The following is a 19,393-nucleotide window of genomic DNA, read 5'->3' on the forward strand; positions in this document are numbered from 1 at the left end:
CTGGGGAATTCATACAGACATTATAGTTAGAGAAACGCTGTTTGAGATCATTAGTTCTCCAGTTGGACTTCCAATTGTAAACACCTTACAAACTGAACCCCACACCAGAGAGGCTAGGTTAATTGGTCTGGGAAAATTTTAAAGTTCCCAGGTTTTTCTCACATGCAACCAAACTCAAAATCCACTACTCTTGATGAATTAGCATCCTCTCTGTTTGGACAAGGACAAAAAGACGCAGCGGGTTGCATGTTTCAACATATATAGCACATTTGCAAGTCAATTAGATATGGGAACACCAACGCTGTTGTCTGGATTTGAGGGCTGTCTTCTCTACAGAGGAGGCTTCTTCTTCCAAAATCCAGGTTCTCTGATCCTCTGCTCAGGAGCCAACATGACCCTTGCTCTTTCAAGTTGTTTCTAGTCTCCTGTTCCTCTCCCGTCATAGACCTGCTCTGACTCTTGGACACACTTGAATCCTCCTGAAGCCTCCCTCCACTTTTCTTTCCTCTCTTCATCCACTGGGCCTGCTCTCTTAAGCCCATAATCCATCCTTAGTAGCCTGAGGTAACTCTCCACAGCATCACCACTTCTGACACAGTCTTCCTGATGCAAACTGAAAAAGCTTTACCTCCACGCTCTTGCATTTTGACATTCCAGTTTCTGACTCAGCTTATTGACCGTCCTCATCTTACTGTGTCCTCTGAATCCGCTCTTGAGACTCTTCAGTACCACCCTGCAGCAATCCATGAACAGGTGCAGCTGCCATTGCCCCAAAAATGCTTTAGAAAGTAGGAGCTGTGAGAAAAGGCTGGCTCTCTGCACTTTGACAGCAGGTCCCAGGACATCTGTCTGGCTGCTGCTCCATCCCACAGCTCACCCCAAGCCTGCAAGCACCCCAGCTCCTTTCTGGTTTCCTTTCTGTCCAGCCCTGCTGGACTCTTGAAGCTCTTCGTCTGATGGTCTACATGACTTCATTCTGCCTGTTACTTGGATCATTACACACCATGACGGGTTTAGATAAAATAAGGACATTATAGACTGCTACCAATCTGGAATAAAGACTTGCTCATTTTTAATCTCATTGACCTTTACTAATAGGATATTTTCAACTGACCTGTCAATCTTCCCCTAATTTATGGTTCCGTTTGCTCCTCTCTGCCTTGCCACTGCTGCCCCCTGTCAACTGAAATGCTTTGAAGCTTTGGGTCTACTTATCAAAGGACCCATGACACCATCCTTTAAAGGGGAAAAGGTGATTTTTAAAACCACATTTCTTACATGCAACGCCATGGCATTGGAAGAATTTGCTATGCAATAACTAAGGTATAAATTAGCCAAAGCAAGCTAAAAAAAAAAAAAACAAGCTAAGAAATACCTTAGACAACACAATGAGTAAAGTTATAATTAGGTAACAATTGCTATAGTATCAAAGGGAAATAAAATCTTACAAACTAATTGAGAAGATGAAAGGAACAGAAGATCATGCTAGTCTAGCATTTACTGTTTTATAGTTTATATAAAATAGAATCATTTATCATTAACTAGTTTCACCATAACATAAGCATATTGAAAGACTTAGATTAGAAATTCTATCAAAGGTTTTTGAATAATAAATTTAGTTAATGAACCTTCCATTATTTATGAACTAAATAATACATACACAAATTTTAATTTTTTATCCATGTCATTAGATTGTTTCTAATGAGCAGATGGTACAACATAATGATAAAGAAATATCTTCTGCCAAATTATCTTTGGGTTTTTCTCAATTCAACATTTACAAAATCTGAATCCAAGAAAACAATCAAGTATTATTAAGTAAATGTGAGGATTAATTATACTTTTAGTTGAATTGGGTATTCTATGAAAATTCTGCATTCAAACACACAAAGTAATGGGTTTTAGGATGAATCATTTGATTGTCATCGTCCCATGTTTTATGTTAGTGAGCTCTAGATATTTGACTTACGAGAAATCTCACACACATTAAGAGTATGTGAAGTAAGTCTAGAAAAAAATATGTCTAAGGTTGTTACCTTATTATGTTCAGTGCTAAGATCAACAGTATCACTCCCATTTCCAAGATGAGCAGGTGGAGGTAGATTCAGCCAGGATTGAGTTACTCAAAGAGCACACAAATGTGAGAGTACTGGGAACATGGGTCAGGCTGACTAACACTGGGTCAGAAAGAGGGGTGCAGTATTGGCCTCTATGTCCTTTCCAATGGTCATAGGTCATATCATGAAACAGGATTTCAGGATAATTCAGGTTTGCTGGAACTCAGTACAGGCATTTTATCCTTCATTCAAAATCCTTAGTTGTTTTCTTGACCTCATTCTCTGCGATGTGAACAATAGCATTTACTACAAATGTATGAAAAACTAATACCCAGGTAATGTTCTGCAACTATCAAAACTAACAATATTTACTGGCTACAAAAATGGAAAGATGTGGGACCAGTGATGTGGCATAGCAGCAAAGTCACTGCCTGAGATGCTGACATTCCATATGGATGCCAACGCGTGTCCCGGCTGCTTTGTTTCTGATCTAGTTCCCTGCTGATAGCTTAGGAAAAGCAGCAGAAGATGGCCCAAGTACCTGTGCCCTTGCTGCCCACATGGAAGACTAGCACAAAGCTCCTGGCTCCTGGCTGCATTCCGGTTCAGTTCTGGACATTGTGGCCATGTGTGTAATGCACCACTAGATAGAACATCTCTCTGACGCTCCCTCTTTTGCTACAACTATTTAAGTAAATGAACAAATCTTTAAAAAAAAACAATTTTGGATGAAGCCTGTGTTGTGAGGTAGTGGTTAAAGCCACCACTTGCAATGCCCGCATTCCATATGGGCAACTAATTCAAATCCCAGCTGCTCCACTTCAGATTCAGCTCCCTGCTAATGTGCCTGGGGAAGCAGCAGGAGAAGGCCAAGTGCTTGGGCCCCTGTCACCCCCATAGGAACTCCAGATAGAGCTCCTGACCACTGACTTTAGACTGGTCCAGCCCTGACAATTGTGGTCATCTCATGAACCAACAAATAGAAAAATACCCCTTTCTCTCTTAGTTTCTCCTTCTCTCTGGAGCTCTTTGAAACTGACTAAATAAATCTTTTTAAAATAGAAAAAACATAATGGATCTGGAGGAAAAGACTGTATGTTCCAGAAAATTACAAATGTTTGGAGGTGATGTGGGAGGTTCCTCTAGAAATTAGCTCTCTCTTTTTATTTATAAGGAATTTACCAGAGTTGGAAAGAACACTGACTGATTAAGAGCCAACATGAATATAGAAAACTTGCAAATTGCCTCCCTTAGGGATCATTCCAGAGCTAGTAACCATAAACTTTTTTTGCTCCTTATTCTAGAAATGGAGATAATAAAAAGTTACCCTATGTAAGCTTATCATCCCTTGCTCTCACCTAGAATTGAGCCATCTGGCATCTAACACATGTGATTTATTTTTTTTAATTACCAATTTATTTGAAAGACAGATTTCTAGAAAAATAGAAAGAGGAACAAGGAGAGCTTCCATGTTCCAGTTTACTGCCCATTTTGGTCTGGGCCAGACCACAGCCAGGAGCTGGGAGCATCTTCTGGGTCTCCCACATGGGAGCAGAGGGTCAAGTCCTGAGCCCTCTTCTGCTGCTTTTCTAAGTGCATTAGCATGGAGCTGGATGGGAAGTGGAACAGCCAGGACTCAAACTGGTGCCAATGAGATGCCCACACTGCAGGCAGCAGCCTAACCAGCAAAGCCACAGCAGCAATCCCACACTTGCCTATTTATGATGGAGAATTGTCCCTGTGAATTCTGTCTCCCAACAGGGGTAACAGCAATGAGTCAATTCTGTATATTCATTTATTTCTTTGTTAATTCTTGCATGTATGAAGTTAACCAGCAATACTTATTGAAAAATATTATACATAAAACACTGTGCTAAACAATGAAATAAATAAACCTGACCTCAGATTTCCTCTTTAGATCTGTAACCCTGCTGGCCAGGAAAGACAAAATCATCCAGATGACCCTCTTCTTTGGACAGAAATTTCCAGAATCATTGTTCAGTAGGCAATGTTAAATGAAGGTACCATCGAAAATATAATTATTCTACTAATGAACAAGAGGGTTGTGATAAGGTGCAGCCAATTGATAAACTCCCCTTAACAGTGGGCAGATGTGACTCCATCTTGGTTCCTTGATTAAGCTTTGATCATAGCTAACCCCAGCTAGCATGCTTGCCAGCTGGTTGGCTCAAGGTGTGGTCTGAACTTAAGCCGATTGGATGGTTTTATTACTCACCAAGTAGAATGTGGTCCACTGATTGGATGGCTTGAGAAAAAATTCCTGCCTGTTCTGTACCAACGTGAGCTTAAAAACCCATGCTCCAGGCCTGGTACAGTGGCCTAGTGGCTAAAGCCCTTGCCTTGTGTGCACCGGGATCCCCTTTGGCCACCGTTTCGTGTCCTGGCAGCCTTACTTCCTATCCATCTCCCTGCTTGTAGCCTGGGAAAGTAGTCGAGGACGGCCCAAAGCCTTGAGACCCTGCACCTGAATGGGAGATGTGGAAGAGGCTCGAGGCTCCTGGCTCCTGGCTTCGGACAGCTTGGCTCTGGCCATAGCAGCCACTTGGGGAGCAAATCAGCAGATGAAAGATCTTCTGTCTCTCTACTATATATATATATATGACTTCCTAATAAAAATAAATACATCTTAAAAAAACACGCTCAGCTGTGCGGTGTGATGCTTGTTGGAGTGTAACAGGAATTAGCCAAGCTGCTGTTGCCAAGCTTGGCTAAAACATTCCTCCTTACATCCTACCCTTGTGTTGGGCGTGATCTCTCTCACTCTCTGTAACAGGGTAATTTGAACTAAGGTCTGAATTTGAGGGGGAAAGAGTATTTCAAAACATTCATGAAAAACTGAATTAAAAGATAGGCTTATTTTGGTAACAAAAAAAAAATTAAGCCAATGCACATAAGGCAAATTCCTAAGGTTCACTGGAAAATGTATATTGTGTGAAAAATTTTAATTTTTCAAAAAAATTTTTGCGCCAAAAAATTCTTATTCAATATCCCCACAACCCTCACATGTAAAAAAAAAAAAATTGAAGCATTTTATTTTGTCTTTGATATGGAAAAAGTAGGTTGCCAAAACGTTCTACCTCACATGGATATTTAAAAACCTTTTAATAGTTTGCCTTAACTATAAACTTACATATGAATTATTTGCATAGATTGTAGATGTTAGGAGATTCTTGAAAAGGAAAAGATGATTGTTCTACTTTGTTAAATGTTTTGGAAGTTTACTTTGGAAGCTCACTGTTAACTTACTTAGCAGACGGGCTGTCCAGTCCCACAGCTGTTGGCAGCATGTGACAACTGACTCCTGATAACGTAGCCACTCCACACTGAGCAAGCAATGTGCTACGTGTAGAACACGCAACAGGTTTCCAGGCCTTTAGCATAAAACAGCACATACACCGTGCCAGTAATTCTTCCACCTGTTCCATGTTGAAATGAGAATATTTTCAAGATATTGGGTGAAATTAAAGAAATCTTAACAAAATAAATTAACTTCACTCGATGCAACAAATCCAAACTGACCGTGATATGTGGGCACTGTGGTACAGCACGTTAAGCCACCGTTTGGGACTGCTGTATTCCATGTGAGACTATGCTTGAATCACAGCTATTCTAAGCTTTTGATCCAACTTCCTGTTAAGGCCCTTTGCGGGCCGCTGGATGGAGTTCCTGCCCCAGATTTAGCCTGGCAGAGTAATTATGTGCTTTAGTAATTACTTTAGTAATTATGTGAAAAGCAAACCGGCACATAGAAGAGTTCTGTGTCTTTCTCTTCTTTGTCAAACAAATAAATAAATAATATCCTTTAATATGAAATGTGTGTCCTGCGTTGTATTTCTGTTGGGCCGCACTGTTATAAATAATGTATAGGATCGTTTCCAAGGCTCTAGTAGATTCCAGTTGTTAAGTGTGGAAGACAAAAGTAAAACAGTAAATATCCCTAGTGAATCAAAATGACCCTTGTAAATCAGGGCACAGTGAACTGGGGCAAAGGGCAAAGGGTCCACTTGGGACCAAGTTAACAAGCTGAGCAGGACAGATGAAAGCATGGGAGGAAATCACCGAGAGGCCTCTGGGAACTGTTGGCTTACCACTCGCAGAGTTGGTCTTCTTGTGTTACACACGGTATAGGCATTCCAGGTCTACCTATGTACAGCCATAGAAGAAACCCTCCAAATTCAGAGAGGAAGGAATTAAAGAAAAGCGCTGGAGTAGAAGGAATGTGGTGCTGATATGACAGGGATGTGTATCAGCCCTTGCTATGTATGTACTCTCCAATCTGCTTGCTGGAAAAGCCAATCCCCAGTAAAGTGTTGATGGAGGAGGGCCTTGGCAAGGTAACTGGGTTAAATGAGAGGTCCCATGGCGATTCCAACGGCTTTAAAAGAAAGAGAAAACAAGCTAACAAACTTGCTGTCTTGCCACGTGATGCCTTCCTTCATGCTACAAAGCATAGGAAGGCCCTCAAAGGGTGCCACCACCTTGATACTGGGTATTTCAGCATCCAAAATTAGGAACCCAATAAGTTTCCATTCTTTACAAATTACTCAGTCCATGATATCCAGTCAGAGCAACAGAAAACAGATTCAGAACCCTCTTGGACCAGAAAGACTGTCATCTTAGCCCTTTCCCACTGCCTCCTGACTTTTCCAAGGCCTGATCAAAGAGGCACCTCTCTCCTCTCCTTCAAGATAACCTCCTCCAAGTGTCCACAGGCAGGCACAGTCTACGTGACACTCTTTGTTATCGTTAGCTGAGTAGTGTTGAGATGTCAGTTCTTGTCTATGGCCATACCACCCTGAACGTGCCTGATCTTGTCTGATCTCGGAAGCTAAGCAGGGTCGGGCCTGGTTAGTACCTGGATGGGAGATGTCAGTTCTCTTCTGCACTTTTGCTTCTCTGTTTTGTCCCTTTCAGCTCTTCCTGTTTTGCTCTCCAGCTCAACCTCAAGGACTAATCCAGGGCATTTTTCCTGCCTCCATTCTGTAATCTGGCAGGCCACACTTTCACAGTCCTACCTATTTCTTCACTGCTCCAGCCACATATTACATGTCTTAATCAATTCACACTTAAGACAATTTTTTTTAAATTAGCTAACAATGTATCATCTAATTATAAAAAAAGACAAAGTAGCAGGTAAATTTATTAGCATATTTTACCAAGGGGAATTACTTCTGTCTATACTTAAGAAGGAAAAGTAAGTGCAACAAGAGGATTATTTTGAACAATACTCAATTCACAATAACTAATAAGAAAGTTGCCAAGCAAGTAGAGTACTTAAATAGGGACACATTTCCTGTAGAAGAATTCTCTACAACTAAAAGTCATGCTTTGAAGACAATGATGAGGCAAACCATATAAATAATTTAGAAGTCACATAATTATAGATAGCAGAATCCAATAGCAACAATGTAAAATAAAATACACAAAAAATTTTAATAGTGGATACTTCTGGGTTTTTGGATTACAAGTAATTTAAATTTTTTTCTTTACATACAGCCTGTATTTTAAATTATTTACAATGAACATATATATTACTCTTATGATCAGAAAAAATATACATAAACTACTGATTCTCTAGTGTCTGATTTTTACAAGTCTCATTTTAAAAATACCACCCAAAATCTTATCTTTCATGGAAAAAAAAATCATACCACCTGTAAAGATGATATATAATACAGTAGGGTGTTTAATCACATGCCATGACCGTATGTCAGTGAGCTCAATTTTGTGTTGGGTTGTTGGTTTATCTGGTTTAACATGAGAGTGGTTTCTCTACAGAACAACTTCAGAGCATAAAGAGGTTTCCCTGTCCAAAACTCAGAAAACATCAGCCAGATTTATTTAAGGGCATTAAAAGACAACTCCTTATTAGCCCTTTTAAGAAATCAGTAGCATGTTTCAGTGCAGAAGCTCAAAGTAAAACTAGTTCAAACCTCTCTCACAGAAGTAGCTATAAAAACATGAAATTTACTTTGAAGACCACAAAGGAAATCCTCCAGGGTGATCAGACATGACTGCTCTTGAGTCTATTAAAAATTAAAAAATAACAGAAAACTAGCATTCAAATAAAATCACAGCCTGGGCTAAAGAATAGAAAGTAGAGTCACGCTTCATGGAGCAAGCCATTACTCCATCCTGATTCTCTCTGGAAATGTCCTTTGATTTACGCCGAGGTCTGCTCACAATAAGTCAGTATAATCAATTAATTACACTGTGATTCCTAACAGTAGGCACTTCGGCCTCCTCTCCTCTGCCTGGAGCCACTGCAATATACTAAGCTTCACAGTGACTTTTACCTTTGAAAGAGCTCAGCATCACACAATTCAATCATTTTTCTGCAAACATTTATCAAAAGTTTCTTCTGATTTGCCCTTGAAAAGGCACCGGTGAAAAAAAGCCCTTCAGGAGCCAGAGTTTAGAGAGCACCTCAAAAGTCACATCAAATGTAAGTTTCTATGATTGGCTCTCTAATTATATTGTGAATCATATATGCAAATTCTTATTAACAGCATGTGGTAGAAACACTACTTTAAAAAGCAACATTTTCACCTCGACCTCCTTTCACCTCTGTTTTCAACTGTCTTCACTTACTCTTGGAAAAATTTCTTCCAAAAAATGTATTAAAAATATTCCTACTCTTGGGGGCTCGTCCTTAGCAAGTGTCAGGATCCCATACAGGTGCAGGCACATAACTTCTGAACCACTTCCAACTCCAAGCGCATGGTCTGGGAAAGCAATGGAGGGTGGCCTACAGCCTGTGGGTCCTGCAGCCATGTGGGAGACCCAAAAGAAGCTCCTGGCTCCTGGCTGCAGATAGGCTCAGCTCAGGTCTGGCCATTGTGGCCATTTGGGGAGTGAACCAGTGGATGGAAGATCTTTCTGTCTTTCCTTTCTGCAAAATCTGCCTTTCCAATGAAAAAATAAATAAGTCTTTTAAAAAATATTCCTATTCTTATAATTCAAAGTTTTGTACAAAGGCTATTGGATATGGTTAGCATTTCCATGCTTTTATTACAGAGTATGTTACAAAAATTGCAGTGCCTGTAAGTTCTTTAATCAGCAAGAAGAGAAGGGATTCAGGCACTACTCTTCACATTAGTCAGTATTTTACAATCACCTAGACCCATCTCAAAACCTCTGTCATATCCCACAAAGGGCTTTTCTATGAAGTGTGCAGTTGGACAACTTTGAGAGGTGCAAATGGTTAACAGCACAATCATCTCCACACACATGAAGAGGAAAACGCTCAAAACTATTTGTAACTTCTGCTTTTCTTTGAGTAGTAAAAAATCAGAGAAAGAGAAATAATAAAAGCTAACAATAGAAAAGCTAGGAAACCCAGTATAGACTTCCGGGTGTGAAAAAAGCCACACTCAGTGCACACAGTGAGTTGTTCTGGACAAAATCTCCCCTGTGCTTCCGAGCCCGGGAAGCCATTGCTGTCGACAATTTTCCTGTAATGTTTCATGGATGGTTTGGCTTCAAACTGGTTTGCAGCGTAACGATAGAGGCCAAACTTGGGAGCCGAGCGGTCGTTAAATGAGTATGCAAAGTACCCGCGAAGATCAATTCCATCCAATATATAGGCTGGAAAACAAAAGGACAGGGAAGGCGTTACTGAAATACCTTGCACACCACACATCACTTTTATGTAGCCTTGCTGCATCAAGGGAAATCTCGGTATCTTTTAATGAAACTCCAGACTCAATTAGATTTCCTCAGAAAAGGCTTCTTTCATGCAAAGACAAATATTGAATTTCCGTTAGCGGTTGGTTCTACATAATTAAGCCTGCTGTGATTCAGTTAGGTTAACCTATGTGCCCATCACGCAGCTCGCATCATTATGGGGCCAGCAAAAGCTGAAGACCAGAGAGCCTGTGCTTTAATAGGTTCAGAGAAGGTGCTAGAGACTTCTGGCCTGCCACTTTCCTTATCCCTGGGGAAATAAGGAGGAGGAGACTTCAAAACATTTATGGAAAATTGAAACAAAGCCAGGTTTAAGGGGCAGGGGGTTGGCACATCAGTTAAGATGGCCATATTCCATATCTGAGTGACTGGGTTCAAGTGCCAGCTCTGCTGGACGCCAGCTGCCTGCATGTGTGCCCTGAAAGGCTGCGGCAATGGCTAAAGTACCAGGACCCTGGCGACCCACAATGGATACTTGAACGGAGTTCCTGGGTCCTGACTACAGCCCAGCCTGCTTTCCAGCCACTGTGAGCATTTGGGAAGTAAACCCACCAAGAGAAATTTTCTCTTTTTTCTCTTGCTTTCCTCCTTGAGCACGTGTGTGTGTGTGTGTGTGTGTGTGTGTGTGTGTGTGTGAAAGAGAGAGAGAGAGAGAGAGATGGAAGGAGAAAGGACTGCCTTTCAAATACATAAACTTTTTTCAAGAAAGGGATATGTTTATCTTGTTGCATACAAGCGTTTCCGTCTATAAGACATATTTTAAAAGTCCATAGAAAACACATATCATAAAACATGAATTTTTAGTTCATTTGCATCAAAATAAACTGATTTCTGAATTCCATTTCCCACAGCGCTTTAAGGCACTTCCGTATGGGGTACCCCTGGGGACTGCTGCGCCGTGGCAAGGCGTGCATCGCTCTCGGGTCCAAGCATGAGCGCACGCCAGCAGGCAGATCCGTATCCTGGTGACCCATCTTCAGGAGTTGGCTGCTTGCTGAGCTCCTTACCTTTGAGCGCTTCATTTACATAGTTGCGAATGTAATACATCCTCAGCTGGTCTTGTTCCACGTGCGGGTCATCATCAATCCCGTTAGCAATGATATACACGGGGAGATCTCCGTACTTGAGCTTCAGCCAGTTCAGTATTTTTCTTAAGCCCCAGGGCACCACAGCCACCTGCCCGGGAGAACTGAGCCATGTGATGTCAGTCATTTCCTGCACTTCCAGGTAGTCGTTATATTTTATTGGATCTTCTTTTTCCCAGTCTACAAGGATGGTGGTGTAATGGCTTACAGCCAAAAAGTCAAAGGAACCCTGGATTAGCTGTTTTTCCTCTTCGGTGAAATACGGGAGAAGAAAATTGTTTCTTTGATTCAGCCATTCTCTCATCACGCTGGGATAATCTCCGGAGCCGAAAATGGGCTCGGCTAGCCAGCCAATGTCAAATTCCAGTACTCTCTCGGCCACCTCCTTGTCCTTCTGGGAGAAGGGGCAGGCGGGCTCTATCCAGTCCGCCTGCAGGGCTATGGATATTCTGCCCTTCTGGGCAGGCCTGAACTTCTCATTGTACTCATGCCAGGCCAGTGCGTGCGCCTTGAGCAGGTGGTGCCCTGCCCTGTAGGTCATGTTGCGCGTGTACGGTTCGTTCATGGTGATCCAGAACTTGACACGGTGGCCCAACTCCTGAAAGCACAGCCGGGCATACTCCGCAAAGGCCAGGGCAGTGTGCGGGTTCTCCCAGGCACCCTGCTTGGCTAAGGGAGGCGGCAAACCCTGGTAGGGTGCCGCAGGTTGCCATAGGGCCACCACGGGCGTAATGTTGGCACGCACCAGCTCGCTGACCACGCAGCGGTAGTAGCGCAGGACCGTGTGGTTCACCTGAGACTGATTGCCCTGGGGGAGGACGAGGGCCCAGTCCAGGGAGAAGTGAAAATGAGTGACATGTATTTCCTGGAGTAAGGCTATCTGGGGCCTGATGGCAGCGAAGTCCACACAGTATGATTTCCTTTTCCTGGTCATAACCCCGTCCAGCTTAATGAGCTTCTTGCTGTGGTGGACATCCCACAGGTAAACATTGGGGTCTGTGAACTGAGACAAGGTTGTGTCTACCTACGAAATGGAAACGTTAGCTGTACTTTTTCTGCAAAAAGTGATTGGATGCAATAATTTCAAGACATCCCGCCAGCAACAAAAGCAAAAGCTACAACTTTTCTGGTGGTGAATTTTGAACTTCCTAGGTTCCAGAGGAGGCAAGCCTTTTGCTTTTTTTGTTTGTTTTTGTTTTTGTATGTGTTTTAGGTTTACTCAGAGTTCAAACTCTGAGGCTAGTACTTCGGTGTTAATCATCATCATCATCATCATCATCATCATCATCATCATCAGAGTTAGGTCTCTCTCAGTGCCCACACTCATGACTCATTCACACCTGGCATGTGGTGCACTAGCAAGGTGTCTAAGATAAGAAGTCACACAAGAATCAAACTTTTAACCTAAGAATTAAAAAATAAAGCAAAACAAAAAAACCACTTGACAAAGGCAAAACATGGAACCCGAGTGGGAGTCGGAAAAGGAATGTTTTGGAATCCAGTGTTGATCCATAAACCGTGAATCACATCCTTGGTGATTTTGCTCTAGGTAGTGAAAGTGCTAAATAAGCTTCTTTCCTGCCTCTCATTGCCTTTGGGGTCAATGACAGGATTTAAACCTTCCATCTGGTTGATGGTGGAAACTACAAGAGGGAGGGGCTGGTAGTGTGGTACAGTTGGTTAACATGCTACATGTGGCCCAGGCATCCCATTCGTGTGGGAGACCCGGGGGGTCCCATCTCCCACCCAACCCTAGCCACTGCAGACAGTGGGAAACTAAACTAGGGAACAAAAACACCTATTCTCTCTCTCAAATAAATGAAAAGTTCATGGAGATGTTTATTATGAAAAAAATGCAAATTTCTAATGTTATTTTGGCACCAAAATAAACTTCTCTTTCAGTCCTGTTTTCCACAAGCATTTTGAAGCCTCATCTGTATCCACTCCCCACATGAAAAACAAGTGTTTAAGAAAAGTGGGCAAACTGTAAGAATGAAAGTTTCGGTCCATCTGAAAGCCAGGCCACCTAAGCCAGCTCTAACTTCTTGCAATAATCAGCCTGATGAGGTTCCTAGGCTTGATTCCCTGGTAAGGCAGAAGTCAGGTATATCTTGGGTTTGAAGCTCCAGCGGTTTTGCTGCCCTTGGCGATGGAGGGCACAGTGGAGTGTTGTAAATACACTGCCATTTCTTTGGAGGAATAAACACTGAGTTTATAAAGGAAGCAAGGAATCAGCGTGTCAGAGGGAAATGGCTTTTCCTAAAGAATGGGGCTGTGTAGCTCACCCACGCATGTACTTCCCCTGGTGCTGTGTGAATGCTGGCATGGATATTTTTCCACCGCGATGCAGGCACAAATCATGTTTCCTCAGCCTTGCAAGAGAAAATATTTACGTGCTCTTTCAGAGTAAAAGTGGTAGAGCTTGGAGGGATTTTCTGGATTATTTTTATAGAGCTCTAAATTGATTAAATTCATAACTGTTCGGCCATAATTATTCCAAAACAGTGTTTATTCAGCCTATCACAAAACAAACATTCTAAAAAAGATCGGACATTTAGAATTTGCATGGAGGCACATGCTAGCCAACCTCCATTAATCTGTTGACTTAGTTTTTTACTAAGAGTTGGGCCATTTAGAAGGAATGGGCATGGAGCATGTATTTGGTATGTTTTGGAAAGAACTCTGTCTGAACAAGGACTGATGTTAAAGTTCTATGTGCTCAGTTTGTAGTGCATTCTGTGGCTATCTTCACTATGCACACTAGTGGTTATGAGAAAAGAGCCAGCTGGGAAATTAGTAAAATGGCTCTCTACAGATGAACTCAAGGTCAGACTTGACGCAGAGTGTGTCTTAATGGGACATGAGTCTTAAAGTTGTTAAGATGAAATGCATGCTTCAATCAAGATCATTTCAATGGCTTATGAGTCCTCGGGATTCTGATATACAATGTGCTAGAAGTGTAAAGGGACTACTTGTAACTAAAAACACATACCTTGGCACTGACACAGCCAAGGACTCAGGTTGACTAGCCCATGGGTGAGTGAGCTGGGCGGGGGTTGCTGCCCACAGAATACAATGATTGGTGTGAAGACCTCAAAAAGGAAAGCAGCGGGGCAGCCCATTCCACGCAGAGAACTTGCAGAGGAGTACCTGTCCTCATGGGTCTGAGGACAACTTAATTTTGCCCATCCTGAAGGAAACTGGTGAGTCCTGCCAGCTGAGGGACAAAGACGAGGAGCTAAAAGGTTGGGGAAACCTGACAGAGGAGCTCTGGGCTGCTGAGAGACCATCCCTTGATCAGAACCTCAAACCACTTTGGATGGCAAACACAAACCTCCCATTTGATTCAGTTATATATTTCACTTCCTACCAGTCTCTTTTATTCCTCAAGGGAATAGGACATACTGCTAACACTTTCTCCATAACCATCAATTTCCAACGCAAACACATAGCCCCTCGGTTGGGGAGCGGAGGGTAGCATAATGTTTCTCTCTAGCACTTCCCCCTTACCTCTGTGCTCTGCGTCTGAACAGAGGAGCTGGCCCTGAGATGCCTTACACACTAATGAGGAGCCAGGAGCTACCTGCAGATGCAAGCTGCTCTCAGGAGATACAGAGCAGGAACTCCTCAGGGACAAAAAAAAAAAAAAGACAGACGAACTTCAGCAGGGAGCCACAGCAGGATCAAGAGATGGAACAAGGACCAGAGACCCTCTGACACTTCCTTAGCCCCTGTGTTACTGTTTGGTCTCTGAATTCATGCAGGACCCTAAACCCCTAACTCCTAACTTCTAACAGGCTGGAAATTGAATCCACCATGGTGCCTAGGAAGTAGACCTACACCAAGGTCCTTAGATCATTATGGATGTGCTCGCCCACAGTAGCTCTCCTAAGAGAGTTTATTAAAAAGCCAGCATTTGGGAATAGCTGCTCTCTGCTTCCCAGCCGAGCTTGTAATCACCTATGATACTTGACCATTGCTATCAGCCACTCATGGGAAGCTGAATTACTGCACCTGGCCAATCTTGGACTGGAACATCTTAAACCGTTGAACTAAATAATGCTTTTCTCTCTGTAAAGTAAGCTGCCTCGGCATTTCACATTATGAATGAAAGGCTGATTCATGCATCTAAAAATCGGAAGGAGGAAAGGATTTCAGGTGGTGTCATTTTCCCTTCCTCCTTTCCTCCTGCTCCTCACCAAGCTCACTTTGCCGCCTCTAGGCCTATGTGAACTGTAGATCCCACCTTGGGAAGCAAAAATTAGGAGAAGGTGGCTCCCCTTAGCCCTGAAAGGAGGTGTTGAGACCAGGCATGGAGCAAGCAGGAAAATCTCACACCGAGCCAAAGAGAGCCAAGCCTTTCTGTTGTGCTTAGAAATATTTGCAAATACATTTTATGCCATCGTTTAAATTGAAGCCCAGGACTGTCTCCAAAACAAACTGCATGCTCTGAAAAAGACACAAGAATAATTCAAAAGAAAAATTATTAAGCGTAACGTTGACTTATGTCCTTAGAAATAAAAGACTTCAATGTGATATTTACTAAAAAAAGATTAAACCATTTCAGCTAGAAAACAGTTCTTTAGATCCAAGCACTCTTCTGAAGCTGTGATTTGCAGAAACAATGAATTGGCTAGAAAAACTCAATATGCTAAATCTCACTTTTTAACTACGAATTCTGAACTTGGTCTCTGTTTTGATCGCTGCTTTCACATCCTGTGTTTACTAGCTTCCCCCACCACCACTGCCACCACCAACGACCATCAACAACAACTACATACTCACTTACCATCATTTTCTGCTTGAAGTGCACATGAGTCTATTGAGAGTCAATTATATATATATATACGTATATATATAATTATATATATAATTTTTGTGTCAAAACACAACTACTTTAAGGGAGGTTGAAAGCTATAAAACAAAAAGTGTTTTCTGTTTATTGGTTTTCTATTGAGCATTCCATGTTTAAGATTTATTTCCCTTTGGGATCTAATTTAAGGTACAAGGTGAAGTCTGGAAGATCTTTTGAAAGAAGGGCATTGTATTCCAAATTTGTGCACTTAGAGTGCTTTTAAGGAAGCTGTGTTTGGCTCAAAGAAAGAAGAGTGTGCCATGACAAGAGCCTAATAAGGAAACACTACTTACTAGTGATAGGGCTTGGTGAGACTGAAGATTGGTTTTGTCAGCTGACTTACTTGAATGTAGTTGTCAACAACTCCCCAAGCAAAGTCACAGGAAAATGTCCCTTCTAGGGGTTGATTTTCAGGTAAAGGAGGGAAGCCATTTTTCTCTATCAGGTTTTGGTAGAACAAGGCTGAAGACTTTGGCAGCAACTTCTTGTCCTGGCTCTGAAAATCAACATAGTAGAGTCCGCGTCTGATGCTGTATCCACGGTGCCACTCAAAACCATCCATGAGGGACCACACTGTGTACCCAATGACATCAACCCCATCCAGCCTGAGAGCTGCAAAGGGAAGACAAAACAAGAGCAGCGTGACCTTCAGTGATTACTCACCTTGTGATGGATGTGAAGGGTTCACAACTTAAAAACATGAATTAAGCTTCATGCTTCTTGCTTAAAATGCCAATGATTTTTCTTATGGACTAAAGGTTATCATCAAATCTAGATAATTCCACTAAAATGTATTCACAATAATAAGCTATTTTCCAATTTGTTTTTATTGAAATGTCTTAGCATGGAGATGAGACAGTTCCTTGTTTCCAAAGGGTGCTCTGCAAAACTGAGAGACACCTTTCAATTTCTGTCCTAGGCACTTGACATTGTGCCTTATGCAAAAAAATGAAAATTTTCTTTTAATAGTACTTTTGGGGGTGGATAAAACTCTGTATAGCGCACAACACGATAGTGTGGTGGTTAAAGTCCTCGCCTTGAACACACCAGGATCCCATATGGGCACCGGTTCTAATCCCGGCAGCCCCGCTTCCCATTCCTGCTTGTGGCCTGGGAAAGCTGTCAGCCATTGAGGACAGACCAAAACCTTGGGATTCTGCACCTACGTGGGAGACCTAGAAGAGCTCCTGGCTCCTGGCTTTGGATTGGCTCAGCTCCAGCTGTTGCAGCCGCTTGGGGAGTGAACCATCGGACAGAAGATCTTCCTCTCTGTCTCTCCTTCTCTCTGCATATCTGCCTTTCCAATAAAAAATAAAACAAATCTTAAAAAAAAAACTCCATATATACAGCAAAACTAATAAACAAGTATTTCTTTATTGGATCTTAATGATATCTGCCTTTGTCTGTCTTAGTTAATTCAATATGATACCTTTCAGTTCTAACAATTTAACTGCAAATTGGTTATTATAGCTGAATAATAGTCCAATATATGTATATGTTTATATATGTATTGTACAATATATACTATATATACCTATAAATACATTTTATTTATACACACATAAATATGCCTATTCATCCAATGATGGATTTTTAGGCTGATTCCATATTTTGACTATTGTGAAAGTGCTCCTATAAATATTGCAGGGGAAAATATGTCTCTTAAATACAATGAATTTATGTCTTTTGAGTGAAGTAAATGCTTTTATTTGAGCAAAACAGTAAGGACACAAAAACATGTACAGAGAACTACGGAGCCTGAGATTTGTTGTATGCTTTAGCTTAAAAAGCTAGACTAGCAACCCTGAATGTAACAATAATATCCAGTTTTCAAGTAAAAAAAAAAAATGAGTTCTAAGAATTACGTACGTTTTCTGGGGCCGGGAATAAGTCAGGTGTTACATAACTGTATCCCTCCCTTTTCGAAAATGAATTTCTACATTGTGATTAGAAACTATAAATTTACCTAGTTTCCTAAAGATAATCTTATAGCTTATTTTTCCAGGGGACTTCAACAGGAAATATAAATTTTACCCGAATCCTACCTTTTAACGTTTCCATTATGAACTTTTTGAGGTAATACATATACTTGGCATCATCTCTCTTGGTGGTCCCTGAGACAAACCAGCCATTTTCCACAATAAATATCTGAGGGTGATTGTATTCCAGGTCTATCCAGGAAAGCAACTGCCTCAGGCTGGGAGACTCTAGTTGACGGAACTTCATTTGAGGATCCAACAATTGGAAACTCAAAGTTGGTCCAAAGGAAAGAGCAAAAAAATCAGCTGTTCCTTTGATGAGCTTTTTCTCAGATTCAGTAAAATCAGGCAGAAGAGATGAGAGATTCTTCTTCATGCTCTCAGGATAATCTCCATCAATAAATAGGGGCTTGGCAAACCAGCCTAGGACAAAGTCAAGAGACTTTTGACATTCTTGGATGTTGTGATCAGTCATTCTTCGAGGAGTGATCCAGTGGGAGCTGAGGGCGATAGACACCTGGCCTCCCTGGGTTGGGCGGAAAGAAGCATTGTAGAGATGCCAAATTTTGGCATGAGCCTGTGAAGAGAACAGCCATGGTGGATTTAGTTTTGATCGTTAGGGGGAATGTGATACATATTTTCATCGCCAACTCCACTTTTATCTGTTTTTCATAAAACTTAACCGAAGGACTAAACCCAGAATGTGAAAATCAGCTGGAACCAATAAATGATTTTGGATGTGGATCACCTCACACAGAGTTGCTACCATGATTGGACTTGTTTTGCTTGTTTTTCAGCAGTCACTGGAAAAATATGAATATCTTGTGTTGACTGTACAGTTATTACTCATATTTTGAAAAGTAATGAAATTAGAATTTGTTATACTATCTTACTCCTTAATTGATTTTGGATTATGTAATTTTAATTACTGGGCTCCATAAAAAGAACCAATCCCACATCTGGAATCACACCAGGAATTTCTAAATAGGATTATGTTGTTGTTGTTGTTGTTGCTGTTTTAATCCTAAGAGACTGGAAGTTTTTTAACTGACCCAAATTATTGGAGTCGATTTAATATTTCTTATTCATCTATCATGGCTAAAATTTAAAGACTTGTCCCTGTAATCTTTGTTCATCATAAATATTCAGCACAATAAATTAAAGGGTCAATTCTGATTTGTAAGCCACTTTCCAGAATTCTGTCTGGCATAGGGCTGGCTTCCCACACACTGAGACTTAAAGTTCAAGCTAACAGCAAAAATCAACTAAATAGTCTGCAAAGAGATCATAATCAACCAAGAGTTTCCTTCATCCATGAAGAGCTTAGCTTTTATAAAATCAAAGTAATAGTCCCAGCAAATCTCACTGGCTTCCAGTGTTCTTATTTTCATATGTTTCCTTTTGATTGACAAAGTTTTATTCTCCCCTTACCTGTATTAAGTTTCCATTTACTTTTGAATTCTTTGATTTCATTTTCAGTAATTTCTTACAAATTTGAGTGCTATTTATTGGCTTTTTATTTCCATAACATATAATTTTTGAAAACTCTGTTTTAATTCTCTGGCTAACTATGCATATTCCCTAAAATGATCATTCCAATTTTTATTGCATTCCCTGGTTTGAAGAGGCTCTGTTGCTCAGTGATCCAAGTACCCTTTTCATCTTCTCTAAATACATGTCTCATGGTTCATTTCAGCACAGGCGTCCAAG

The 19,393-nt window shown here is 41.3% G+C and overlaps 1 protein-coding gene across 1 annotated transcript in view; it reads right to left on the reverse strand.

The window, feature by feature from the left end:
• Positions 1–9,330: 9,330 nt before the first annotated feature.
• Positions 9,331–19,393, reverse strand: part of LOC121168054 (klotho-like) — a 55,107-nt gene continuing 45,044 nt past the window's right edge. The window contains exons 2-5 of the mRNA XM_040997823.1: positions 17,750–18,260; positions 16,048–16,316; positions 10,772–11,873; positions 9,331–9,665 (exon numbers count right to left, since the gene is read on the reverse strand). Of these exons, the coding sequence (XP_040853757.1) occupies positions 9,331–9,665; positions 10,772–11,873; positions 16,048–16,316; positions 17,750–18,260 (2,217 nt within the window). The remainder of the gene's footprint in view (positions 9,666–10,771; positions 11,874–16,047; positions 16,317–17,749; positions 18,261–19,393) is intronic.

Source organism: Ochotona curzoniae, unplaced genomic scaffold, assembly GCF_017591425.1.
Source record: "Ochotona curzoniae isolate NIBS_2020 unplaced genomic scaffold, NIBS_Ocur_1.0 patch48, whole genome shotgun sequence".
In the NCBI taxonomy this organism is placed as follows: Eukaryota; Metazoa; Chordata; class Mammalia; order Lagomorpha; family Ochotonidae; genus Ochotona; species Ochotona curzoniae.